Raw genomic sequence first — 27,348 nt, 5'->3', positions numbered from 1 at the left:
AAAAAGTCCATGAAAACTCAGGCAGCTGCTATTTTACACTGACAGAATTATGAAAGATCCAAAGCCTATAGAACATACTGCTCTCTGCATATTTCAAGTTCAAATTGGGTAGGTTTACATCTACGCAATTTGAATATGGTAACAATCATAATGAAAAGGAAAACTTACCAACAGAAGCAGAGTTTTTAAGAATCGACTCCTTTGGGGTTCCTTTTTCAATTCGTATTGTGGCCCACTGTTCAAAAACAAGAAATACTAATTTAAACTGTCCCACAGACACAACATAAACTACTTCAACCATATTATACACAAGTGAAATTACACATCAAGCTGTGACAGTATCTGAACTAAAGAGATAACTCCAGTGAATCTCTGATATAGCAGTATTCCAAGTCCCAAGTATACTTTTATATCAGTTACTGATAATGCCCTAATAAAATGTGGGAAGGACAATATTTACCCTTTCTCAACCACCTCACACGCATGGGTGTCCTGATAAATTACTCATTGAGAAGGCTGTGAAGCATGGGGGGCATGAGTACAGGTCACGGCATCAAGAATGTCTGGGTTTAAAATTACTTATTCCCTATAGGCCTCTGTTTCCTCATTGTAAAATAAGGATAATAGATCCTATCCCATAGGGTTGCTGTCACATTAAACAAGATGACACATGTAAGGGCCTAAAATGTAGGGCATAAAGTATAAGTATTTTCACAACAAATTAGACATTCAGGGGTAGGACACACTCAAAGATGCATCAGAAATAAGCTTGCAGAAAGAGGCAGCACAGACTTGGAAAGCTGGAAAGGACTCGATGAAATCATTAACTAAGGCACGATTGGCTCACGCCTGTAATCCCAGCACTTTGGGAGGCCCAGGAGGGTAGATCATTTGAGGTCAGGAGTTCAAGACTAGCCTGGCCAACATGGCAAAACCCCATCTCTACTAAAAATACAAAAATTAGCCAGGCATGGTGATGCATGCTGGAGCTACTCTGGAGGCTGAAGCAGAATTGCTTGAACCAGGGAGGAAGAGGCTGCAGTGAGCAGAGATCAGGCCCCTGCACTCCAGCCTAGGCAACAGAGTGAGACTCTCTCAAAAAAAAAAAAAAAAGAAAAAGAAAAAGAAATCATTAACTACAGAAAATCGTCTGTCCACATGGTTACTTATGAAGATGCATAGGAAAATGTTATAATTATGAAGATCTACAGATTTTAGGGAATTTAAGAACTGGAAAACAACTCTCGTGTTGTTTTGAAGGTACCTAGGAAATAAAAAAATGTACCCGGATGTGATTTTTTTTTTCTTTATACATTTTTTACACACTTCCCAAATTATTCACTATTAACATCATAGTTCAAAAACTGCTAGTGAACTTTTCAAGTCTCTCATTCTAGAGAATCCCCAGGGCTCTTACACTAAAAAGTATTGTAATAATTATAATTGAACATAAGTACCCTTGAAGGGGCAGAGACAATTTTTTTTTTTTTTTGAGACAGGGGCTTGCTGCAGCCTTGACCTCCTGGGCTCAAGCAATCCTCCCACCTCAGTCTCCTGAGTAGCTGGAACTACAGGCCCGCATCACCACTCCCAGCTAAGTTTTAGATTTTTTGTAAAAACCGGGTTTCACCTTGTCAACCAGACTGTACTTGAACTCCTGAGCTCAAGCAATCTACTGGCTTCAGCCTCCCAAAGTGCTGAGATTACAGGAGTGAGCTACCATTTTATATCGTATTTTATTTTATTTTACTTTATTTTATTTTTTGAGGAGTTTCGCTCTTGTTGCCCGGGCTGGAGTCCAATGGCATGATCTCGGCTCACTGCAATCTCCGCCTCCCGGGTTCAAGTGATTCTTCCGCCTCGGCCTCCCAAGTAGCTGGGACTACAGGCACCCACCACCAAGCCCAGCTAATTTTTGTACTTTTAGTAAAGATGGGGTTTCACTAAGTTGGCCAGTGTGGTCTCAAACTCCTGACCTCAGGTGATCCAAATGCCTCAGCCTCCCAAAGTGCTGGGATTATAGGTGTGACCCACCGCACCCAGCCCAGAGACAGATTTATTAATAGGCCAAGTCAAAAACCTCAGTTATTGCTAGGCTCAAAAGAGTTTGTTGATGAGAGGTTAAAAATTTTTTCAAATAAGAACGTAACTGATAGAGAATAACCTAAAACGTACATCAAGGTCAGGGAGTAACGCATGATATCTGACTACGTCAGGACCCTTCAAAACAACCCACAGAGCCAAACAAGAACATGCCATTTGCACTTAGAAAACAGCCTATAAATAGAGGCCAGTCTTTCCAGCTTCCAGTGACAAGTGACTAAATCATAAGACTCAGTCTTAATCTGATTGCATCCTGTTATCTTTTGCAGATTTAGTGCACGAGTTCTCAAACTCTGGACTAATACCACTCAGCTTTTCTCAACTGAAGTAACTGTTTTCATAGTTTTTCACTTAAAGCTTCAGGGCCTATTATCATTTGTAAGTAAACCAAAGATATAATTAAAATAAAATGTTGTAAACAATCAATCATTGTTCATTTCAGACTCATTTTTTTTCATTGTGGGCGAGTGATTTTCTATTTTATACAAATAGTAGTTACCTTAGACTAGAACTATTATTCCATGCTCATGTGATGGAAAATGCTGGTATTCTGTGCCTGTTAATGGGTTGAATTATGTCCCTCTAAAATTCATATGTTGAAGCTCTAACCCCCAGTACCTCAGAATGTGACTATATTTACAGATAGGGTCTTCAAAGGGTGACTACGTTAAAAAGAAGCCCTCAGGGTGGGCCCTAATCCAATCTGACTGATGTCCTTGTAAGAAGAGAAAACTTGGACACGCAAATAGACACAAGGATGTGAGCACAGAAAGGGCCATGTGAGGATACCACACCTTCTTGCTAGAAGGTAGTCACATGCAAGCCTAGGAGAGAGGCCTCAGAATGAGGCTAAACCTGTTGACACCTCGATCTTGAACCTCTAGCTTCCAAAACTGAGAAAATAAATTTCTGTTGTTTAGGCCACCAGTCTGTGGTACTTTCTTATAGCAGCTCTAGCAAACTAATACAGTGACATTCCTCAAAAAGCATGATCTGCTCAAAAGCACTCCATGTTTTGGCACCAGACAAGTCTCAGAATGCATTCTGTCTCCTGAAATGATAGCTCTAAAGGTCTACCCTGCATAACACAATTACTGTGTTAAGGTAAGCACATTTTAGGCCAGACACTGTGGCTCATGCCTATAATCACAATACTTTGGGAGGCCAAGGCAGGAAAATCGCTTGAGTCCAGGAGTTTGAACCAATCTGGGCATCAGGGTGAAACCTTGTCTCTCCAAAAAAAAAAAAAGTTTTAAATTAGTTGGGCATGGTGGTACACGTCTGTGGTCCCAACCACTCAGGCGGACTGCTTGAGGAGGTCGAGGCTACAGTGAGCTGTGATCATGCCACTGCACTGCAGCCTGGGTGACAGGGAGACCCTGCCTAAAAAAAAAAAAAAAAAAAAGATATGCAAATGTTAAGGTTGAAGAAGCAGACATTTAGTGCCTAAGGGAATTTGTACTAGAAAACCCTTTTCTTCTGTAGGATGACCCTCCACTGAAAGTAAAAACATGCCTGTGCCTTGCAGCTAGATAGATATACATTTGAATTGCAGTTCTGCCACTTCCTGGCTGGAATCATCTCACACAAGAGACTTTAACGTCTTGGGGCATCCATTTCATCATCTCTAAAACAGGGACAAGGCCAGGCGGGGTGGCTCATGCCTGTAATTCCAGCACTTTGGGAGGCCAAGGCGGGCAGATCACTCGAGGACAAGAGTTGGAGACCAGCCTGGTCAACATAGTGAAATCCCGTCTCTACTGAAAATACAAAAATTAGCCGGGCATGGAGGCTCACGCCTGTAATCCCAGCCACTTAGGAGGCTGAGGCAGGAGAATCGCTTGAATCCGGGAGGGGGAGGTTGCAGTGGGCCGAGATTGTGCCGCTGCACTCCATCCAGCCTGGGTGACAGAGCAAGGCTCTGTCTCACAAAAAGAAATAAAATAAAAATAAAACAGGGGCAATACCAAAGGTGGCTGTAAAGGCTAAAGGAGATAATGTAGCTCCTGCCTACCACACAGCAGGCCACAAAGTAGCTTCCTCCTCCCTATATTCCACATTTCAGGCCTCTGAAATGGCCAGTTTTTTCCAGACTGTCCAGTGCTTCTCCCCATAAATAGTTATTTCTCTTTTACCATGCCAGCTTCTCTAGCCAATCAGATCAACCCAAATACAAAGACAGAATATCTCTTCCAGACGTTCTGAATCTCTTACAGGGGTATATCAGAACATATCTGCCTCAAGGCATCACAAAAGAGGCAGCTCTGTCAGCAAAATGGTCCTAAAGTACAAAAGTGGCTTCTAACAACCCACAGTTTCTGCCTCCCCAGGAAAGTTGAAAGATACTTATCAATGAAGTTATCTTTCCACCTAATTTCCAAATCCTCTTGGAGGAAAAAAGGTAGCTGTCCAAAATTCACCAAAAGAAATGGCTTTAAGTCTGATTTTTTTTTTTTTTTTTTTTTTTTAGATGGAGTGTTGCTCTGTCACCCAGGCTGGAGTGTAGTGGCACAATCTTGGCTCACTATAGCCTGTGCTCCCAGATTCAAGTGATTCTCCTGCCTCAGCCTCCTGAGCAGCTGGGATTACAGGTGCACACCACCATGCTTGGCTAATTTTTGTATTTTTAGTAGAGATGGGGTTTCACCATGTTGGCCAGGCTGGTCTCAAATTCTTGATCTCAAGTGATCCGCCCGCCTCAGCTTCCCAAAGTGCTGGGATTACAGACATGAGCCACCACACCTGGCCAAGTTTTACTTTTCATAATTTGTATTCCTAAAACAATTTTCTCGAATATAAAGCTGTAATATTAGCATACATATCCAACAAATTATCATATATCCCTTGAAAATCACTGGCTTGGAGAATCACTAAACTTATTCTAAGTATTCAAGGCTTATCCTCAAGTATCTTGTCATATCAGTGACTTATGCATACATCTAGAGATACCCAGCAATGCAGAAGAAAGTAGAAGTAGGTGCTCAATAAATGATTATTACTTGAACCAGTGGCTTAAGAAGGGGTCAGAGAAGAGCATAAAGCTCAGTGAGTTAACAAGTAACAATTATCAAAATCAGCAATTTAGAAGGTACCCTACACACATTTCAACTTCTAGAATTTGCGTTTATGGTCATGAGAAAGATACCCATTGACAGTAAAACTTGTCAAAGTAAACATATAATAGACAAAACTAAATGATCTTTTTAAATGGTACATAAATTATAAGCAAAGAAACTTGAGAAACATCCAATTATGATCAGAGCTCAAAGAATATTCTTGGGAATGAAATGTAAAGAAAGAAACAACTAAATCAATTAAGAATTTACCAAGGAGTGATACAAGGGCTGGGCCTTGAATGCAATCTACAAAAAGGCAGTGTATTTGTCCAGCACTGAAGATTTTCTCATGCTAAATATCAACATAATCCCTTAAGGAATTATTCCTATAGTTGAGAAAAGCAGTCCACCATATTAACCCCAGTCTAACAGAAATGTCTTTGAAACATCTAACACTGTTCTAGTTGAAGGATAGAAGATCCTGGGTTACTGTTCTTCTGCACCTAAAGCAGAAATCACTATGGGATCACAGCTCTCCTTCCTGATGAGCTCAGATGCTCCCATAGGAGTTCCAGGCAGTCACAGCCAACAAATCAGAGCTGGCTCACACAATGAATCTGTATTCAAATTCCACATACATCAAGCACCTCTTTGACCTAATAACTTAGTCTCAGCAGACAGGGTGGGTTCCTTATGTGTCACCTACCTAGTTTCCAAGCTATCTAGTTTCTCCCACCAGAATTAGAAAACTGGCATTCTTGACAGTTTGATTGACAAGGAGTTCAGCTCTGGAGTTGTGCAGAAGGACAAAAATTAAAATCTGTGGCCCTGTCAAACTGAAAGTCAGATCCTGGACTGGAGATCATCCTATCAGGTGCAATAATTTGCCAGGTTGACAGCAACTAGCTGGCCTCTGCCCTTAGCTGTACCTTGAGTCACTAAAGAAAAACAGGAGTGAGCCCCTGGAAGCCAGTGGGTATGATTTACCTTAAACCATTCTTAAACAGGGTATAAATTCCAAAAGACATTACTGTATGGGAGAACAGTTCAATCATTTCAGAGTTCAGAGAAAGACAGAACACTAGCTGAAGAGGATCATCTGCTATGGGAGAGGATTCTGAAGAAGGTCTAACAGTAGCAGGCAGCTAAGAAATTCACAGCATAATGTGACCAAGCTCACAATGTAAAGTCAGTAAGAGTTCAAAACAGAAATAGCTCCCAAGTAGAAACAATAAAACTTTAAAAGCATGAGCACTGAGAATGAAGAATCACATACAACTTCAAAGACTAGGCAAAGAAATAGCCACAAACGAGAGTCTAGGGCAATACAGGAGGCTAGCAGGTACAAGACAGTGTCCAGTGGGTTAGAGATGTATTCCCCAATTAGCTGAGGAAGAAGAGCAGATAAAGCCACATCCTAAGGGCAGAGAGAAAATAAGGTCACAAAAATGGGAACCAAACTTATAAGAAGGCACTGTGGAATGCTAGAATCTCAGTAATCATATTATTCTTTTAATAGCAACAAACATTCATATAGTCGATGCAGGCAGCCTTCTAAGGTGCTTGATACATTTTAACTTATTTGAACAACCCTGTGGAAATAGGAGTTATTGTTACTCCTATTTTATAGATAAAGAAAATGAGGCACAAGAGTAGATGACCTCCTTAAGGTCACATTTTGAGAAACAGAGCTACAATTTTGGTACCAAATCTAAGCAAACCTGTATCCAGGATCTCTACTCCTAACCACTAGGCTGTTCTCAGTTAAGACTCCTGTTTCTGGCCAGGCGTGGGGCTCACACCTGTAATCCCAGCACTTTGGGAGGCAAAGGCAGGAAGATTGCTTGAGGCCAGGAGATCAAGACCAGCCAGGCCAAGATAGCAAGACGCTGTCTCTTATGTAAAAAAAAAGTATATGTAACATATAAATATATATATTTTTGAAACAAGTAGATATAAATTATATACATACAATTTTTTTTTTAAAAAAAAGACTCCTGCTTCTAACAGTTAATTCAAACAAACCACTGATCTCTGACTCTCAGTTTCCCTCTCTGTAAAAGGGGGATAGCACTTGCCCTCCCTACCCTACCCAGCCTTTTGACACTTAATAAAACCCTAAGAGTAAGCTGCAGTCTCTACCAGGCCCACTTCCATCTAACATTTTTCTTTGCAGAATTTGGAAACAGGAGGGTAGGGAGACCTGAGGTCAAAGAATATATACCTTTTCAATGGCATTTCAAGTGCTGTTAGTTAGATAAAATTCCATGACTCCACTAAAAGAAAATACGATTTCTTTCTGCCATCCAGGAATTGGTCTCTTATCTTGGGCATAAAGAAGAACACGACGCCTTTCTGAACAGGATGCCTGAGTACACAAAAGGACCTCTGAAACCTGGGGCTGTAAAAACAAGCGGGTGAAGGGGAAACTGCACTGCATAATGGATATAAGCAAATCCTCTGATACAAAAAGTTGGTCGCATTGTTATTATAATCAGTAAAATAATAACGATGCTCAGGGAATGGAGTGATTTTTGCTTCCGACCAGAGGAACAATAGTGGTCCAGTGGTTTCAGCCCAAATCCCTCCAGGTCCACAAAAGCCGCCGAGATGCTGACTTTCGCACTGCCGCGGGCAAGGAACAGAAATGCACGCACGCATGCACACGCGCGCACACACACCCCTGATCCGCGACCACTGACCTTGAGAGCTGGACCCCAGGGTTCTGAGCCCGCAGCGGCGTGGGGCTGGCTGCATCCCTCCCGGCACTCACCTCTAAAGTTTTCACCAGGATCTTCATGTAGATCTCGGAGATGCCCAGAGACACTCCGAAGACTGAAGGCAGAAGGATGAAGCCGAGAACCAGCGTCAGCCAGGTGGAAAGGATCTTCCCGGCCAGATCTGCGCCCTCCATGACTCGGCGCACCCACTCAGGAGAAGTCCGCAGTGGAGGGCCGAGCGCCACAGCAGTCCCTGTCCCCAGGCAGTCCCGCGGGAGCTCCAGGAGCAGAGCGCCGAGCCCGGCACTCACCTCTGCGAGGGGAAGAGAGGAAGGAAAAAAACTTTCAGAATTACGGCAATATCCTTCCTTCCTCCCCGGGCTCCTCCTCGCCCCTGTCAGTTAACTCCTTCTCCGCCGGCGGCCCAGGTCTGGGCTGAAGCCACCGCGGCGTGCGCAGACCTGGGTAGCGCGAGCCAGTGGTTGGAGCTGCGGGTAAGCGGAGGGACACCGCCGCGCGGCAGAGCGCGCGAGCGCAGCCGGGAACGCGCCCCGCCCGGTGCCTGAGTTCCTCTGGGTGGTGATTGCGACAACTCAGCAGATGACTCACAGAGGCCCTCCCCGAGCCCGGTTCCCTGCGGGACCACCGCACTTTGGCACACCGGCAGGGCAGCGGGCGGAGCTCGCACCGGGCCGCGGGCTGTGCTGGAGGCTGGCTGCGCTCGGGCGTCCAGAGCCCTATTTCTGCGCGCTGCCCTCGCCCCACCTCCTCCGTCACCCAACGGGGGAGCTCCCTGGCAGAACTTAGCCCAGGAGCGCCGCAGCCTCCTGGGCGGTCTCTGTTTTTCCCCGCGCCCCGCCTCCCCCAGCACTCAGCAAAGGTCCTTTCAGGAGGAGAGTTTTCATCTGAAAAATGTTAATATTTTCTTCACCCGCAGAATGAACTGCTGACGTTTCTGGGACGCTTGAGGTCTTGTTTGTGTGGGTGTAAAACGAACTCTTGGGAAGGACTTCCAAGGACAGGAAAATGCAGAGCACACCAGGTAGCCGTGTACGCCGCTTCAGGCTCCCACACCTCCTTCCCCGCATGGCCTACAGCTGTGGGGCTCAATCTTGCTTATCCCGAGACTAGGAAGCTCTGTCCACGCGTCGCCTAACCCATTGAGCCGCCATCTCCCTAGCACTGAAACCTATCTGTCACTCCCTTCCTGGAGAAGATTCCAACCACACCCTCCCCTACCATTCAGCTAATACTCTCCGCGCTTAGAGGTAGCAGAAATGCCAGGCCGGCGCAAGCCTTCATTCACCAAGCTGATACGTGTCTCCTGGGTGTTCAGGCTCCGCGCTTCTACCGTGCCAGCCCTTATCAGAGCAACGAAGGGCAAAACCCTGTATGTTATTTACTCCATTGCAGTTCTCTTAGAGACCTGAACTATTTTAAGGAATGAGCAGAAGGGATTTTGAGAAGGGATTTTCCAGATTGCCGCTGAATTCGACCAAAATATCTTACAGGTACTTTTCAGGTGTTGTTTCAAGCTGGAAAAACTGGGAGGGCCAGCAAACTGAATTGAAACAGCGTTGATAGCAAATATTGCAGAGAAAATGGTCCCTGCCCAGGGTGTGGAGGAAGTGGGGAGGCAAGAAAGTGAGAGGCCCCTCTGTAAATAATGTAGATGTCTGCCTTATGTACTTACTGCCAGGTAACTGTCACAAGCCCCCTCCCGCACTAAGAACGGAAAAAATTATAACTTGATGATTAAAACCAGGTTATGGACCGGGCGCGGTGGATCACGCCTGTAATCCCAGCACTCTGGGAGGCGAGGTGGGCAGATCACCTGAGGTCAGGATTTCAAGACCAGCCTGGCCAACATGGCGAAACCCCCATCTCTAGTAAAAATACAAAAAAAATTAGCCCCGCGTGGTGTCGCACGCCTGTAGTCCCAGCTACTCAAGAGGATGAGGCAGGAGAATCACTTGAACCCGGGAGGCGGAGGTTGCAGTGAGCCGAAATCGTGCCACTGCACTCCAGCCTAGGAGACAGAGCGAGACTCCGTCTCTTTTTTTTTTTTTTTTTTTTTTTTTTTTTTTTTTTTTTGAGACGGAGTCTCGCTCTGTAGCCCAGGCTGGAGTGCAGTGGCCGGATCTCAGCTCACTGCAAGCTCCGCCTCCCGGGTTTACGCCATTCTCCTGCCTCAGCCTCCCGAGTAGCTGGGACTACAGGCGCCCGCCACCTCGCCCGGCTAGTTTTTTGTATTTTTTTTAGTAGATACTGGGTTTCACCGTGTTGGCCAGGATGGTCTCGATCTCCTGACCTCGTGATCCGCCCGTCTCGGCCTCCCAAAGTGCTGGGATTACAGGCTTGAGCCACCGCGCCTGGCCGACTCCGTCTCAAAAAACAAAAACGAAACAAAGGAACAGATTATGAATGAAGACGTGTTAGGAGCTTGGTTTCTCAAAATTAAACCTTTGTATGGGTTGGCTAGTTTAGAAAAACACGGAAAACACAACTACCGAAAGCTGCCCAAAGTCCTTGCTTCCAAAAACTATATATATTTAGTGCAAAACTCCAAAGATTATATTGGCATATTTAATACCATATGTTCAGGCAAAACTCTTATTTTCCTTTTATTCCTCAAACCAAGATGACTAAGGAAGGCTGAATCCTTGTACCAAAGTTTACCCTACAACGGAGATAATATACACAACTTTGCGTGTGCTGAGTGCACACACTCTCCAATGATTTTTGGTGCTCATGAACAAGCTCCACAAAATGGTTTTGGTTTTGTTTTAACTCTTACGGAAGAATTATTCTTCCACAGCTGTATGGTGCAATGGTAATAAGATGGAATTTGGAGTCTTCGATTGACACCAGCTTGACACATGTAAGTTTGAGCAAGTGCTTTTGTGCTTCACCTTTCTCATCAGTAAGATGGGTTCTTTTCAGGGTTGAAAGTGATTGTGAGCATGAAACTGCATGGTAAATGACAAAGCTTTATGCAGAGATCAGCAGGCAGCCTGGTGCAAGGACAAAAACTCTCCATCTTTTTCTTGCCTAAAACGCAGGAGAGCCAACACAGGCTCCCCAGGGTAACAAAGGCTCATCTTTGCAGTGCTGGAGGAGGGTGAGGGAAGAGAAGAAATGTAGGGTGATCCTGACCCTGTCTCAAGTCAGGGAAGGGTGGTCCCGACTTGCCGCTCTCCTTGTCTCTCTTTCACTTACCTCACCTCTCCTCCCTCCTCCATTCCTTGAGACTTAAACCTAGGTAGGAACCTACCTACTCTGTCCCTGAAGTCAGGACCCCCTGTACTTACTGTATTTGTTTCCTAGGGATGCCTTAACAAATCACCACAAATTTAAGGACTTAACACAACAGAAATTGATTCTCTCGGTTCTGGAGACCAGAAGTGTGAAATCAAGGTGTCTATCTGTAAGGCCACATTCCCTCCAAAACTGTAGAGGAGAATCTTCCAGGTTCTGGTGGATCCCAGCATTCTTTGGTTTGTGGCAGCACACTCATCTCTGCCTCAGTCTTCACATGGCCTTCCTGTGTCTCTTCTTCCCTTCTTTTCTTTTACAAAGACACATTATTCTGGATTTAGGGCCCACCCTCATCCAGGATGATCTAATCTTGGGATTCTTCCCTGAATTAAACTTAATCTGCAAAGACCCTTTTTCCAAATAAGATCATATTCACAGTTAGGGGTGTTAGGACTTGGACATGTCTTTTGGGGAGGCTGCAATTCAACCCATTATAATTACCATCTCTGTAAAATGAGGATAGTAACACCTACCTGGCGAGGTTGTTATTGGCTATGTATTAAATGAAGGGTACGTATTAAATGGTAGCTAATAGTCAATGCTCAATAATGAAGTTATCCATACTCCTGTTTTTTACCTATTAATCCAGGCATGTATATATATACACGCCTACCCAAAAGATATGTCCAAGTCCTAACACCCGTAACTATGAATATATATACACACCTGTATATAGGTACACTTACACACCTGTGTGTGTGTATATATATTATATATATACACAGCTGATCTCTACATATATGTATATTCAAGTGTGTATGTATATGTATATACAGGTGTGTATATACATATATATGCACACACATATATATACACACATATATACACACATGTGTATATATATTATATACACACACTTATATATATAAAATATATATACAGTATACTGTATATATGCAAAGCTCTATGCAGAGATCAGCAGGCAGCCTGGTGCAAGGGCAAAAATCCTCCATCTTTTTCTTGCATTAATCTGCAAAGACCATTTTTCCAAATAAGGTCATATCCATAGGTCATATCCATAGCGGGGAGAGTGCCTGCCTCGGCCTCCCAAAGTGCTAGGATTACAGGCTCTGTGTGTGGGGGTGTGTGTGTATGTGTGTGTGTATGTATATATATATATATATATTCATGACAGCTCAGGAGGTCCTGACGACATGTACCCCACTGCACTCCAGCCTGGGCAACAGAACAAGACCCTGTCTAAAAAGGAAAAAAAAAAAAAAAATTGAGGTCCAGCTAAGTGTCTGGATATCAAAGCAAAAATAATTGATTCCAAACAGCTGCCCTTACCTGTTAACTCATTGTGTTATTCAAGTCTTCTTCAAGCCTCTGCTTTGACAGCAATTGTGGCCAATGTGAACAGAATTTAGGTTAGAATTTAGAGACAGTGTCTTGCTCTGTTGCCCAGGGTGGGGTGCAGTGGCATGATCTTGGCTCACTGTATCCTCTACCTCTCAGGTTCCAATGATTCTCCTGCCTCAGCCTCCCAGGTAGCTGGGATTACAGGCAGGCGCCACCACACCCAGCTAATTTTTGTATTTTTGATAGAGACGGGGTTTCACCATGTTGGTCAGGCTGGTCTCAAACTCCTGACCTCAGGTGATCTGCCTGCCTCAGTCCCCCAAAGTGCTGGGATTACAGGCGCGAGCCACTGCATCGGCCAGGCACATACTCTTAAGTTGGATTTTTTGATCTTGTCTGCCTATTAAGTTAGGTTGCAGTTCATCCACGAGGACTCAAATATAGAATTACAGAGTCCTTCTCAGACCATATTTAGTTACTTTAATGCTACCTAATAGCCAGAAGTTAAAGATGACATATTGAACATTTTAGGTTAGATCTGGAAGCATTCCACAGTCTGCATCCAACCCAAATTTCATCACATGCCAAAAAATAATCTTTCCCACCTTCTGGTTTATGCAGGGTTTCTTCTTCTCTGGGTCTTTGGTCACATCCCAGTGCTTCCCCCAATGCACATACACACACACGTGTCTCCTGTTCTCATCCACATCCCTCACTTCACAGGTCAGGGATCCACCATGGAGATTCTACCAGTTGCTGAGCATGTCTGTCCCAATTTTGCATTCAGGACTGGGGAAGTAACCACAGGATGAGTTCAAAGACTCATTGGGCCCAATATAAGATGGACCTGAGATAAAACTCCATTGATCACCTGCCCTACATAAGCTCCTAGTTTTACTTGTGAACCAGGATGACATGCTCCCACTTCCTTCACGTCATTCCCACAGATATTCTCCAGGTTTCTTTCAGCATACATTGCAAAAAATACGCAGTTCTTTGGCTGGGCACAGTGGCTTACCCCTGTAATCCCAGCACTTTGGGAGGCTGAGGCGGGTGGATCACCTGAGGTCAGGAGTTCGAGACCAGCCTGACCAACAGGTAAAACCCCGTCTCTATCAAAAATACAAAAATTAGCTGGGCGTGGTGGCACATGCCTGTTTTCCCAGCTACTTGGGAGGCTGAGGCAGAGAATCTCTTAAACCCAGAAGGCAGAGGTTGCAATGAGCTGAGATCACACCACAGAACTCCAGCCTGGGCGACAGGGCAAGAAACTCTCCAAAAAAAAAAAAAAAAAAAAAAGCAGTTATTTTGGAGTACAGTATACCTTCTCCTAGGACATACTTTGGAGTATAGTATACCTCACCTTTCATGACGTGCTAGGACTGGAGTCTAGTTCTAGTCTAGAACCAGACAGGAGTGATGGAGGCAGGTCCTGAGGAGAATGAGCAAGGCAAGTACCTCAGGGGAGGCCATGACACATTCTTCAGGCATAGGCATAGGAGGGCTAACTTCTTCAGGGAGTGGTGGAAAGCCCCTCCAACTGGCAAAGGAGATGCATCAGAACTTAGGGATTCTGTAGCCTCAGCTTCATCAAGATCTGCCTTGTTCCCATACGAAATTTCAGGATCATGTTCCTTCTCAATCAAGGACTCACTTTTGTGTCTAATTCAGCCCTTGGCAGAGGGAGATGCGGGGGTTGGTTTTCAGAAATCTTTGCCATGTGGCTACAGGAGATGAGGGTTTATTTCAGGGCAGACATAGAAGCTTTCAGGTTTCTTATGTGGAGTATGACCTGAGAATTTGAAGGCTTGAGCTCATCCTTTTCTTTTCCTACTACTCAGTGAAGTTAGGAACAATCAGCCCATCTCATTATATTCCATAGTTTGACTCAAAGTAAATACTTGGCCACCCAGAACCTTGCCTCTTGTAGATATTTTATTAGAAATATCCAGGGGCCATGCCTTGCGTATCTTTTACCATATCATAACATGGACTACCAGTGCCCTCTTTACCTCTGAAAATAGAGGCATTGGTGCCTTCAAATTTAATCAGATTAGAAAACCAACTCCAAAAACTCATTCTTATGATTCTGTCCAAAATCTCTATCCAGCAAAATCTTTTTTTTTTTTTTTCTGAGATGGAATCTCACTTTGTCACCCAGGCTGGTGTGCAGTGGCATGATGTCCACTCACTGCAACCTCCACCTCCCGGATTAAAATGATTCTCATGCCTCAGCCTCCTGAGTAGTTAGGATTACAGGCGCATGCCACCACACCCGGCTAATTTTTGTATTTTTAGTAGAGACGAGGTTTCACCATATCGGCTAAGCTGGTCTCAAACTCCTGACCTCAAGTGATCCACCTGCCTTGGCCCCCCAAAGTGCTGGGATTACAGGCGTGAGCCACCACGCCTGGCCTCTATCAGTCAAAATCTTAATCAGAACAGAAGGAATTATGTATTAAGAGATTAACTGTAAAGAATCACTTATGCAATTGTGGGGACAGGCAAGGCAAGTCTGAAATTCACAGGAAAGGCTATCAGATGGCGCTGACTGAAATTCTAAGGCATAAGAAGCTAAAAGTCCAGTTGGAATTTCATCAAAGAAACCTCAGCTCAACTTTTAAGGCTTTTGGACTGATTGAATCCACCCACCCAGATTATCTAAGATAATCTCCTTTTTACTTAAACTCAACTTTAATCACATCAATAAAATAACTTCACAGTAACACCTAGATTGTAACTAGAGGACTATAGCCCCTGAATAACCGGAGACTATATCCTGGCCAGGTTGAGACATCAAAAAGATAATAAATCACACGTATGAGAGAATGAGGGTAAAAAAGGAAAATAACATCTCAGTATTATAAAAAAGATAGTTTTGACTTCATGGACCCTCTGAAAGGTTTTTTTTTTTTTTCCAGACAGGGTCTCACTTTGTCACCCAGGCTGGAGCACAGTAGCATGACCACAGCTCACTACAGCCTTAACCTACCGGTCTCAAGCTATCCTCCCACTTCAGCCTCTAGGGTAGCTGGACTACAGATGCACACCACCATGCCCAGCTAAATTTTTAATTTTTCTGCACAAATGGAGTCTCTTTATTCCCAGGCTGGTCCTGAACTTCCAAGCTCAAGCAATCCTGCTGCCTCAGCTTCCCAAAGTGTTGGGATTACAGGGATGAGCCACAGTGCCCAGTCCCCCTGAAAGATGGCGAAGACTTCCAGGAATAGCTGGGCTACACTTGGAAAAATGCTGGATTACATGAAAGTAAGTATCCAACAAAAAATAATAGTGCTTGGAGGTACATTATCTACAGTGGAATTGCCTAATACCCCATGCCCCATTTAACATATGTGAATTAAACTATATGACTAAAATCATGTAAAGAAGAAAAATTAAAATCGTCGTCATTCCACTCAGAGAGCTTTTTGAAATGGGGAATATAAATGTGCTTTTCCTTCTAGAGGTCTCAGTTCCTGGGGGAGGATCTCTCAAAATGTGAACATTTTCTCTATGGAGTGCAATCCTAGTGTTTAAAGCTATAGTTTATATTTTCAAACTACTCAGCCCTAAAATCCACATAAGTACTTCATCTGTGCTCAGCCCAAGAAACAATGAATCGATTCCAATAATGGAAGTGTAACTGCCCAACAGATTCTTCTTCCCCACTGCCCAAATAAAGCTAATTTATTAAGACAAGAGAATTGCAATAAAGAGTTTAGGCCAGGCGCGGTGGCTCACACCTGTAATCCCTGCACTTTGGAAGGCCAAGGTGGGCGGATCACCTGAGATCAGGAGTTTGAGAGTAGCCTGGCCAACATGGTGAAACCCAGTCTCTACTAAAAATACAAAAATTAGCCGGGCGTGGTGGCAGGCACCTGTAATTCCATCAGGAGGATGAGGCAGGAGAATCGTTTGAACCTTTGTTATCACAGCTATTTCCTTTGTTTCAAAGTTAAGTGATAAGCTAAATTCCTCCCATAGTTAGCTTGGCCTACACCCAGGAATTGTCAAGGGCAGCTTGGAGGTTAAAGGCAAGATGGAGTCAGTTAGGTCAAATTTCTTTCACTGTCATAATTTTTCTATGACAGATTTTTTTTTTACTGTCATAATTTTTGCAAAGGCAGTTTCAGAAGGAAAACTAACATGGTGAGAGGTGGTCTGAAATGGTCGCCATGATGGAGAATTTCCAGGGAACTTTTCAAGGATGATATTGATACATCCAACTTTTTCTTTATGGGTGGGCTTAGAGCCTAATCCTTGGATCTACTGTTAAAAACTTTAGACAAATTAAACAGAGTTTAATTGAGCAAAGAATGATTCACGAATCAGACAGCCCACTTTCCAAAACCAGAAACAGATTCAGAGCAACTCTGGCACTACTGCCTGGTCAGAGATTTCTAGACAGAAAAAAGAGTGACACACAGAAAATGGAAGTGAGGTATAGAAAGAGCTGGATTGGTTACACTCAGTGTTTCTCTTGCTTAAATAGTTGGCCACCTGTGAATGGTTGAAGTATGGCTGCTGTGATTGTCTGAGAGTTGGCTTCTTGCTCTTGCTACAAGAGTAGGTTATAGCCTGTTTACACATCCAGTTACACATCCAGTTTGCTATGTACAGATAAACCTTTAGGCCAAACTTAAAATATGTAATGAGGTAGCTTTAGACTAAACTTTATTTATTTGTTTATTTATTTAAAGAGAAACTCGCTCTGTTGCCCAGGCTTGAGTGCAGTGGCACCGTCTCAGCTCACTGCAACCTCTGCCTTGAGGGTTCAAGCGACTCTCTGCCTCAGCCTCCCACGTAGCCAGGATTACAGCCATGCACCACCACACCTGGATAATTTTTGTATTTTTAGTAGAGACTGGGTTTCACCATGTTGGCCAGGCTGGTCTAGAACTCCTGACCTCAGGTGATCCGTCTGCCTCACCCTCCCAAAGTGCTAGGATTACAGGCATGAGCCACCACACCTGGCCATGGCTAAACTTAACTGAATACTAGGATGTGACCCGGCCACAGATGATTCTAATCTAGTCTTTTTTTTTTTTTTTTTGAGACGGAGTTTTGCTCTTGTTGCCCAGGCTGGAGTGCAATGGTGCAATCTCGGCTCACTGCAACCTCCGCCTCCCATGTTCAAGTGATTCTCCTGCCTCAGCCTCCAGAGTAGCTGGGATTACAGGCATCTGCCACCACGCCCAGCTAATTTTTTGTATTTTTAATAGAGATGGGGTTTCACCATGTTGGCCAGGCGGGTCTTGAACTCCTGACCTCAGGTGATCCGCCCACCGTGGCCTCCCAAAGTGCTGGGCCTTAATCTAGTCTTATTGGAACCACTGTCATAGTATCTGATACCTGAACCTACTATATCAAGTCTTCAAAGTAGTAGTGAGAGCTAGGGATGAGAATTTCCATCCCAGGGCAAACAATGATGTTGTCACTACACACTTGCTGAATTGAACGGGAGGTCTCATAGGGGCAAGTATGAAGCTTGAAGGAGTGTGTAAACAGGGGGAGAGAAACTTCTGAAGAGAAAGCCCAGGCTCTCCTCTTCCCAACTCATTTATACACTAGTTATATGTAAATCAGCAGTCACAAGTGAGAGAGCCACAGGCCAGATGCCCTTTACAAAGGTCTCATAAAATGTTCTGTAAAAACTTTGAATTGGCTAGGCACAGTGTTTCCCACCTGCAATCCCAGCACTTTGAGAGGCTGAGGTGGGAAGATTGCTTGAGCCCAGGAGTTTGGACCAGCCTGGGCAACACAGTGAGACTCCATCTCTACAAAAACTAAATTTTAAAAATTAGCCAGGCCAAGTGTTATATACCTGTGGTCCCTGCTGTTCAGGAGGCTGGGGTGAGAGGATTGCTTGAGGCTGGGAGATAGAGGGTGCAGTTGAAAAACTGCCATTGCGGCCGGGCGCGGTGGCTCACGCCTGTAATCCCAGCACTTTGGGAGGCCGAGACGGGCGGATCACGAGGTCAGGAGATCGAGACCATCCTGGCTAACACGGTGAAACCCCGTCTCTACTAAAAAATACAAAAAACTAGCCGGGCGAGGTGGCGGGCGCCTATAGTCCCAGCTACTCGGGAGGCTGAGGCAGGAGAATGGCGTGAACCCGGGAGGCGGAGCTTGCAGTGAGCTGAGATCCGGCCACCGCACTCCAGCCTGGGTGAGAGAGCGAGACTCCGTCTCAAAAAAAAAAAAAAAAAGAAAAATTGCCATTGCAAAAATGATGACAGTAAGAGAAATCTGACATAGTTGACTCCATCTTGCTTCTAACCTCTAAGCTATCCTTGCTCATTCCTGGGTGCAGGCCAAGCTAACTTTGGGAGAAATTTAGTTTATAGTTTTAGACAAGGTCTCGCCCCATTGCCCAGGCTGGAGTGCAGTGGTGCGATTATGGCTCATGGCAGCCTCAACCTCCCAGGCTCAAGCAATCCTCCCATATCAGCCTCCCAAGTAGCTGGGACTACAGGCACGTGCCACCATGCCTAGCTAATTTTTAAAAAGTTTTTGTAGAGATGGGGTTTCACTATGTTGCCCACACTGATCTCAACTCCTGAACTCAAGCAATACTCCCAAAGTGGTGAGATTACAGGCGTGAGCCACCATGCCTGGCCCAAAAACTTAAAAATTAGATTTTTAAAAAACAAAATGCAGCTGTGAATTAACTATTTAGATAGGTGGTCCAAACTAGAAATTGATATTTTAAATGTTATTAAAAGGCATACCCTTCCTTTACTAAAGCAGGATAAAAATAAGTAGATTGATAAACAGTCAAATTTTTCCCAGAATTAGTCTTAAACTCTTTTATTCTACAAGTTCATAAGCTAAAAATCTGTTCAAATCAAGAGAGTTGTCTTTAATTAATGGACTGCTGTCACCACCCTATAATATATAGTGCTAAAGTTTATTTCTGCACTTTGAGCAGAGAGCAACTAGCTGATGGCAACAATTAAAAAGAAAACAATTTGCTGACTAATTAGTAGCTTCAGTGTACCCTGGCCTCTGTTAAAAATAAAATCTCTTCAACTACGGTGATGGCTGTTATTACACATTTTTATTATTCATAATGCCTCAACCATTCTTCTTCTTTTTTTTTTTTTTTTCTGAGACAGAGTCTTGCTCTATTACCCAGGCTAGAGTGCAGTGGCTCGATCTCAGTTCACTGCAACCTCTGCCACCCTGGTTCAAGCAGTTCTGCCTTAACCTCCCAAGTAGCTGGGATTACAGGCACATGCCACCATGCCCAGCTAATTTTTGTAATTTTAGTAGAGACGGGGTTTCACCATGTTGGCCAGGCTGGTCTTGAACTCCTGGCCTCATGATCCACCTGCCTTGGCTTCCCAAAGTGCTAGGATTACAGGTGTGAGCCACCACGCCTGGCCACTGTTACTCTTATTTACCCCCTCCTGGTATCTTCTTCCTAGAGTTCCAAAGGAAAAACACTTCCCATCAAACCGGAGTTTGAAACGGATAATGGTGTCAAGGACCCTAATTTCCTAGCATGATTCCTATGCTTCACTTATTTCCACTATTCTTATTGTTATTTTAACAAAACTTTTTTGTTTTACTTACATTTAAATCTATCAGATACTGTTTTCCGTAGAAGACTGACAACATTTGAGGCAAGATATCAATATAAATGCAATGCATGAGAAAATAATCCTATGAAAAGAATTCTCATTGGTTCTCAAAATGGGGTCCCTGGAACTGGTGAGGGGCACAGACACACTCTCAAAGGCCTGTAAGCCACCTGTGAAAATTTTTTGTTCGGGCTTTCATTAATAGGATGACCTACAATTAGCACATGCCTCATGAGTAACCATTTAGATTTGTATATTGCCAAATTTGCACTTAAAACATGGCTGACACCTATTCTTTAAATCCAGTATTTCTTTTTTTAGAAAAGATTTTTATAGCCTGGCCAACATGGTAAAAACCCGTCTCTAATAAAAAAACAAAAATTAACCGGGCGTGGTGGCGCATGCCTGTAATCTCAGCTGCTCGGGAGACTGAGGCAGGACAATTGCCTGAACTTGGGAGGCAGAGATTGCAGTGAGCCGAGATTGCACCACTGCACTCCATCCTGGGCAAAAGAGTGAAACTCCATCTTAAAAAAAAAAAAAAACCAATTTTAGAGACAGTGTCTCACTCTGTTGAGTGAATGGTGTGATCATAACTCACTGCAGCCTTGAACCCCTGGGCTTAAGGGATCCTCCCATCTCTGCCTCCCAAAGCACTGAGATTAATTACATGCATGAGCCACTGTGCCTAGCCTGATATTTATTAAGTTAGAGTATATAAACAACATCTCTGGGATCTGAGAATTCTCTTGTTTGAGCATCCTGGGAGAATGGTGATATCGTTCTGAATAACTTGAAGCTACAGGAAGTGTTTTTTGAAACCAGGAAAAGCCCAGTTTATGAGATTATTATAAAAGACCTTAAAAAGCAGGTGATTCACTTACCTAAATGTGTTGAATGAATCAAGGAAAATACCTGTTTTCTTACTACGGACTGAAGTCTCAGCCTCTTAAATTTTCCTGTTGATCTGCCTTTTTGTGATGATAGGTATCAACTTGACTGGATTAAAGAATACCTAAAGAACTGATAAAGCGTTACATCTGAATGTATCTGTGAAGATGTTCCTAGATGTGTACCAATTCATGGGTTATAGCCAGTGGTTTGGCTGGATGGTCAGGGACATGAAAGGAACACGATTAGAGAACTGGTGACAAAGCAGTTTGGGAAGGAGTTACTGGCTAGACCTCTCTGAATGGGCAAAAGACGTGAAGATATTTGCATCCCATGTGAATGCTCACCAAAGGGTCACTTCAGCACAGGAAAACTTTGGTAATCAAGTGGGTAGGATGACCTGTTCTGTGGATACCAACTGGCTTCTTACCCCAGTCACCCCTGTCAGTGGCCAATGGGCTCACGAACAAAGTGGCCATGGTGGGAGGGATGAACAATACGGATTGGGCTCAGCATCATGGACTTTCACCCACCAAGATGGACCTGGCTACAGCCACTGCTGAGTGTCCAATATGCCAGCAGCAGAGACCAGCACTGAGCCCCTGATATGGCATCATTCCCCAGGGTAGTCAACCAGTTACCTGGAACACTTCCATCATGGAAGGGGCAGCATTTTATCTTTACTGGAATAGACACTCTGGATATGGATGTGCCTTCTCTGCACACAGTGCTTCTGCCAAAACTACCATCCATGTACTTACAGAATGCATTATCAGGCCGGGCACAGTGGCTCACACCTGTCATCCCAGCACTTTGGGAGGCCAAGGTGGGCAGATCCCTTGAGGTTAAGAGTTTGAGACCAGCCTGGCCAACATGATGAAACCCATCTCTACTAAAAATACAAAAATTAGCCAAGAGTGGTGGTGTGCACCTGTAATCCCAGCTACTCGGGAGGCTGAAGCAGGAGAATTGCTTGAACCCAGGTAACAGAGGTTGCAGTGAGCCAAGATTGCACTACTGCACTCCAGCCTGGGTGACAAGAGTGAAATTCCATCTCAAAAACAAAAACAAAAATACAGAATTCCTTATCCACTATCATAGTATTCCACACAGCAATGCTTCTGACCAAGGAACTCACTCCACAGCCAAAGAAGTGCATCAACGGGCTCCTGTTCATGGAATTAACTGGTCTTACCATCTTCCCCAACATCCTGAAGCATATGGCTTGACAGAATGATGGAATGGCCTTTTGAAGTCAGTTATGGTGCCAGCTAGGTGACAATACTTTGAAAGTCTGGAGCAAGGTTCTCCAGAAGGCTGTATGTGCTCTGAATCAGCATTCAATATATGGTACTATTAATCCCATTGCCAGGATTTATGAGTCCAGGAATCCAGGGGGATATGGGAGTGGCACCAGTCACCATCACCCCTAGTGACCAACTAGCAAAATCCTTGCTTCCTGTTTGTGCAATATGTGCTCTGCTGGCCTAGAGGTCTCAGTTCCAGAGGGAGGAATGTTGCTACCAAGACTCACAACAATGACTTCATTAAACTGAAAGTTAAGACTGCCACCCAGTCACTTTGGTTTCCTCGTGCTTCTGAGTCAATAGGCTAAGAAGGGAGTTACAGTGTTGACTGGGATGACTGATCAGATTACTAAAGAGAAATTGGACTATTATTCCACAATGGTGGTAAGGAAGGATGTGTCTGGAATATTAGAGATCCCTTAGGGCATCTGCTAGTATTACCATGCCCTGTGATTAAGGTCAATGGGAAATTACAACCCAATCCAGGCAGGATTATGACTGGCCAAGACCCTTCAGAAATAAAGGTTTGGGTCACCCTGCCAGGTAAAGAACCACAACCAAGTGAGGTGCCTGCTGAAGACAAAAGGAATACAGAATGTGTACTGGAAGAAGGTCGTTATAAATACCAACTATAACTACATTACCACTTACAGAACTGAGGATTATAATTGTCATGATTATTTCCTCACTATTTTGTTGAAAATATTTTTGTAGGCATTGTGGCTTATACCTGTAATCCCAGCACTTTAGGAGGCCGAGGCAGGAGGATGGCTTGAGTCCAGGAGTTCAAGACTAACCTGGGCAACATAGTGAGACTTTATCTGTACAAATTATTTAAAAATTAGCTGGGTGTGGTGGTGCATGTGTGTAATCCCAGCTACTCAGGAGGCTGAGGTGGGAGGACTGATTAAGCCCAGGAGATCGAGACTGCAGTGAGCTGTGATTTTGCCACTGCTCTGCAGCCTGGGCAACAAAGTGAGATCCTATCTTAAAATAAAAAATAAATAAGCTTAAAAAAGTATATGTTTCTGTGTATATACACATATTAAGCAGATGACCTGTTTTTGTTCCTTATTCATCTTATAAAATATATTGACTTGGGCCGGGCGCGGTGGCTAACACGGTGAAACCCCGTCTCTACTAAAAAATACAAAAAACTAGCCGGGCGAGGTGGCGGGCGCCTGTAGTCCCAGCTACTCGGGAGGCTGAGGCAGAATGGCGTGAACCCGGGAGGCGGAGCTTGCAGTGAGCCGAGATCCGGCCACTGCTCTCCAGCCTGGGCGACAGAGCAAGACTCCGTCTCAAAAAAAAAAAAAAAATATATATATATATATATATATTGACTTTGAGTCAGTATTTAAGTATTGCTAATTTTACATCATAGTATTTAAGTTATAGGATACCAGGAAAAGAGTAAACATCAACCAGGGACTTTATTCCCTTTTCTAGGGAAGAGATTCATGCACTTTTTGTTGTATACAATACAGTTTTATCATGTTAATCAGAATTATTTACCTTGTTATTGTCTTTACTTGGAAATTAAGTATGTTTTAAGGAGATACATGTGGGTGCCAAGCTGACAAGGGGTAAACTTTTTTTTTTTTTATTTTTTGAGACGGAATCTCTCTGTGTCACCCAGCCTGGAGTGCAATGGCATAATCTCGGCTCACTGCAACCTCTGCCTCCAGGGTTCAAGCAATTCTCCTGCCTCAGTCTTCTGAGTAGCTGGGATTACAGGCACGTGCCACCATACCATGAGAATTTTGTGGTTTTAGTAGAGATGGGTTTTCACCATTTTGGCCAGGCTGGTCTTGAACTCCTGACCTCAAGCAATCCACCCACCTCGACCTCCCAAAGTGCTGGGATTACAGGCATCAGCCACTGTGGCTGGCTGGGGATTGACTTCTGATGATTAATTTTAGATGTCAACTTGACTGAATTAAGAAATAGATAATTGGTAAAGCATTACTTCCAGGCATGTCTGTGAGGGAATGGGCGTGTGAGTTGGTGGACTGAGTGGGAAAGATCCACCCTCAATATAAGCATTTGGCTGGGGGCCCACATAGCACAAAAAAGAAGAGAAGCAGGATTTTCTTTTTCCCCTCCTGAAGCAGGGACACTTTTCTCCTCTTGCCCTTGGAAATAAGAACTCCGGACTCTCTGACCTTGCAACTTCAGACTTAGACCAGCAACCCTGCATGTGTTCAGGTCTTTGGCCTCAAACTGAGAATTACACATCAGCTTTCCTGGTTCTGAGGCTGTCAGACTTGGACTGAGCCACACTACCAGCATCCCAGGATCTCCTTGCAACTGCCTGTTGTGGGACTTCTCAGCCTCCATAATTACGTGAACCAAGTCCTCCAACAAATTCCCTCTGTCTTTATTGTATTGGTTCTGTTCTCTGGAGAACACTAACACACTTTATGAAAGTGCTGCTGAGGGGCAGTTCCTTTTTCTTTTCTTTTCTTTTCTTTTTAATTTTAGGCAGAGTCTTACTCTTTTGCCCAGGCTGGAGTGCAGTGATGCAATCTTGGCTCATTGCAACCTCCACCTCCTAGGTTCAAGTTATTCTCAGGCCTCATCCACCTGAGTAGCTGGGACTACAGGTGCGCACCACCATGCCCAGCTAATTTTGTATTTTCAGTAGGGACAGGGTTTCATCATGTTGCCCAGGATGGTCTCAAACTCCTGGCCTCAGGTGATCCTCCTGCCTCAGCTTCCCCAAGTGCTGGATTTTAGACATGAGCCACGAGCCTGGGCAGTTTCTTTTTTATTTTTATTTATTTATTTATTTATTTATTTATTTATTTATTTTTGAGACAGAGTCTCGCTCTGTCGCCAGTCTGGAGTGCAGTGGTGTGATCTCGGCTCACTGCAACCTCTGCCTCCCAGGTTCAAGTGATTCTCCTGCCTCAGTCTCCCAAGTAGCAGGGATTACAGGCTCGTGCCACCACACCCAGCTAATTTTTGTATTTTTAGTAGAAACAGGGTTTCACCACGTTGGCCAGGATGGTCTCAATCTTTTGACCTTGTGATCCACCTGCCTCAGCCTCCTAAAGTGCTGAGATTACATGCGTGAGCCACCGTGCCCAGCTGGGGCAGTTTCTTACTAGCTCCTCTCCTACCTAGATAATACCAAGAGACCTGGATAATACTGTGACCCAGTCTCCCCAGCATTCCTACAGCCAAGGCCATGCAAATGTACACATCTCTTGTAGAGATCCTGCAAGATTGCCTAGTAATGAGCTATCCTGATGAGACAGGTTCCTTCTGCAGGAGTCCTGTGTTGTTATAGTGAGACAGAACGTCAAAAACAGAGGCACAGCACTACTTAAGTGTGATTATCTCCCTTTGATATACATGAAGTGGCTCTTTTTTTTTTTTTTTTTCCAGACAGAATTTTGCTCTTCTGGCCCAGGCTGGAGTACAATGGCGCAATCTCGGCTCACTGCAACCTCTGCCTCCTGGGTTCAAGCAATTCTGCTGCTTCAGCCTCCTGAGTAGCTAGGATTACAGGTACCTGCCACCATGCCCAGCTAATTTTTGTATTTTTAGTAGACACCAGGTTTCACCATGTTGGTCAGGCTGGTCTCAAACTCCTGACCTCAGGTGATCCACCTGCCTTGGCCTCCCAAAGTGCTGGGATTACAGGTGTGAGCCACCACGCCCGGCCATGGTTCTTAATTTTAAGATCAAAACCATGATTTCATCAAAAATCTTGTGGTCAGTTCATAATAATCAAATTCACAGGAGACTTTATAAGTCAGAATGCCATGTACAGTGCTGTATGTATTTTTCTAGTAACTAGAACATCTTTGAAATATAATGCCTCCTCCTTCACTGTGTCAAAGGGAAGGAAGTCCAAACTCATCAGAAGAAGAAATGAGAGTGAGAGAGCAGTATACTGTTGACGGCTTTTTGATCCAGGCCAGGAAAAGCCTGATATGAGGCCACTGTTGTGTGGCTAAAGGATGAGTGACCAACATGCAGTGCCTCTGCTGGCCAGGTGACCTGCACACAGTCCAGGTGGGGCTCTCTGGTGTCTCCCTTTGTTCCTGATTCACCTGGACTCCCTGTCTTCCTTCCTTAAACAGATTACAATACCCAGTGAGATCACCAATTCCTTTCATATTAGTCATATTTTCAGTCATTTATCTGGGAAATCTACTCAAGTCAGCTTCATGGGTGTTCCTCAGATCTCTTCAGGACCACATTTACCAGTTTTTTTGTGATGGGATTGATTGCTACAAATGACATTATGCATAGTTTCATTCATCCCCTTGATTCAGAATAAGTAATTGAGGGGGGAAATGATAGGCAATAAATAAATATATACATTATTCTCATTCTCAAAGAATATTCTTATTTTCAAATTCTGGCAATCTGGGGATATCTTACTCCATACTTTATATAATGACTTTATTAGTAATCTCCTAATGAAAAAGTCCATTTATTCCATAGGTAAATGTGGACGGCATAATATATTATATATATCCCAGATATGATGATGAATCTTAGGAGTTTAATGAATAAAATGACCCTGTGCCTGGTGAAGAAAGGCCTATAAATACAAAGTAACCTAGAACGAATCCATTTCTGCATCTTTCAAACTCTTTTCCACTCTGCTGTTACAGCTGTCATTTCTAAAGCAAGCATCAGTGTATTGTGATTTACTCAGTCTTATAGTCATGTGTAAGTTATCAACAATCCAGCATAGGTTGGGTTATGCCAAGCCCAGTCTTATCCCTCCTTACTGCTCTCCTGGTCGAGGGTAAAGACTCTGCGACAAAATCGCTGATCTTCAGCAAGCAATTCTTTTTTTTTTTCCAACTGGGTCTCGCTGTGTCACACAGGCTGGAGTGCAGTAGCAAGATCATGGCTCACTGCAGCCTCAACCTCCTAGGCTCAAGCAATCCTCCTGCCTCAGCCTCCTGAATAGCTGGGACTACAGGTGTGTGCCACCATGCCTGGCTATTTTTAAAATAATTTGTAAGCTGGGCGTGGTGGCTCACTCCTGTAATCTCAACATTTTGGGAGGCTGAGGTGGGCGGATCACCCGATGTCA

The 27,348-nt window shown here is 44.1% G+C and overlaps 1 protein-coding gene and 1 long non-coding RNA gene across 3 annotated transcripts in view; one reads left to right on the top strand and one right to left on the bottom strand.

Annotated features, from left to right (window-relative positions):
* The window catches only part of LOC105496875 (glycerol-3-phosphate acyltransferase 3), a 70,702-nt gene extending 62,199 nt beyond the window's left edge, over nucleotides 1–8,503 (bottom strand). The window contains exons 1-3 of one of the 2 annotated variants that reach the window (XM_071093602.1): nucleotides 8,489–8,503; nucleotides 7,933–8,192; nucleotides 169–235 (exon numbers count right to left, since the gene is read on the bottom strand). In XM_071093602.1, the coding sequence (XP_070949703.1) occupies nucleotides 169–235; nucleotides 7,933–8,073 (208 nt within the window). In that variant the 5' untranslated portion in view covers nucleotides 8,074–8,192; nucleotides 8,489–8,503. Of the gene's footprint in view, nucleotides 1–168; nucleotides 236–7,932; nucleotides 8,193–8,340; nucleotides 8,443–8,488 lie in introns of those variants that run through there. The other variant, XM_024797616.2, reaches the window with a different exon arrangement.
* LOC105496876 (uncharacterized) lies at nucleotides 8,500–23,334 on the top strand. Its single transcript, XR_011621301.1, has 4 exons — nucleotides 8,500–8,921; nucleotides 10,698–10,760; nucleotides 15,608–15,766; nucleotides 21,073–23,334. It is a non-coding gene; the product is annotated as an uncharacterized lncRNA (long non-coding RNA).
* Nucleotides 23,335–27,348: the final 4,014 nt, after the last annotated feature.

The sequence above is a fragment of the Macaca nemestrina genome, chromosome 3, assembly GCF_043159975.1.
Source record: "Macaca nemestrina isolate mMacNem1 chromosome 3, mMacNem.hap1, whole genome shotgun sequence".
NCBI lineage: Eukaryota > Metazoa > Chordata > Mammalia > Primates > Cercopithecidae > Macaca > Macaca nemestrina.
Note: the sequence above shows the minus strand (reverse complement) of the source record. Positions and strands in the feature narration are given on the sequence as shown.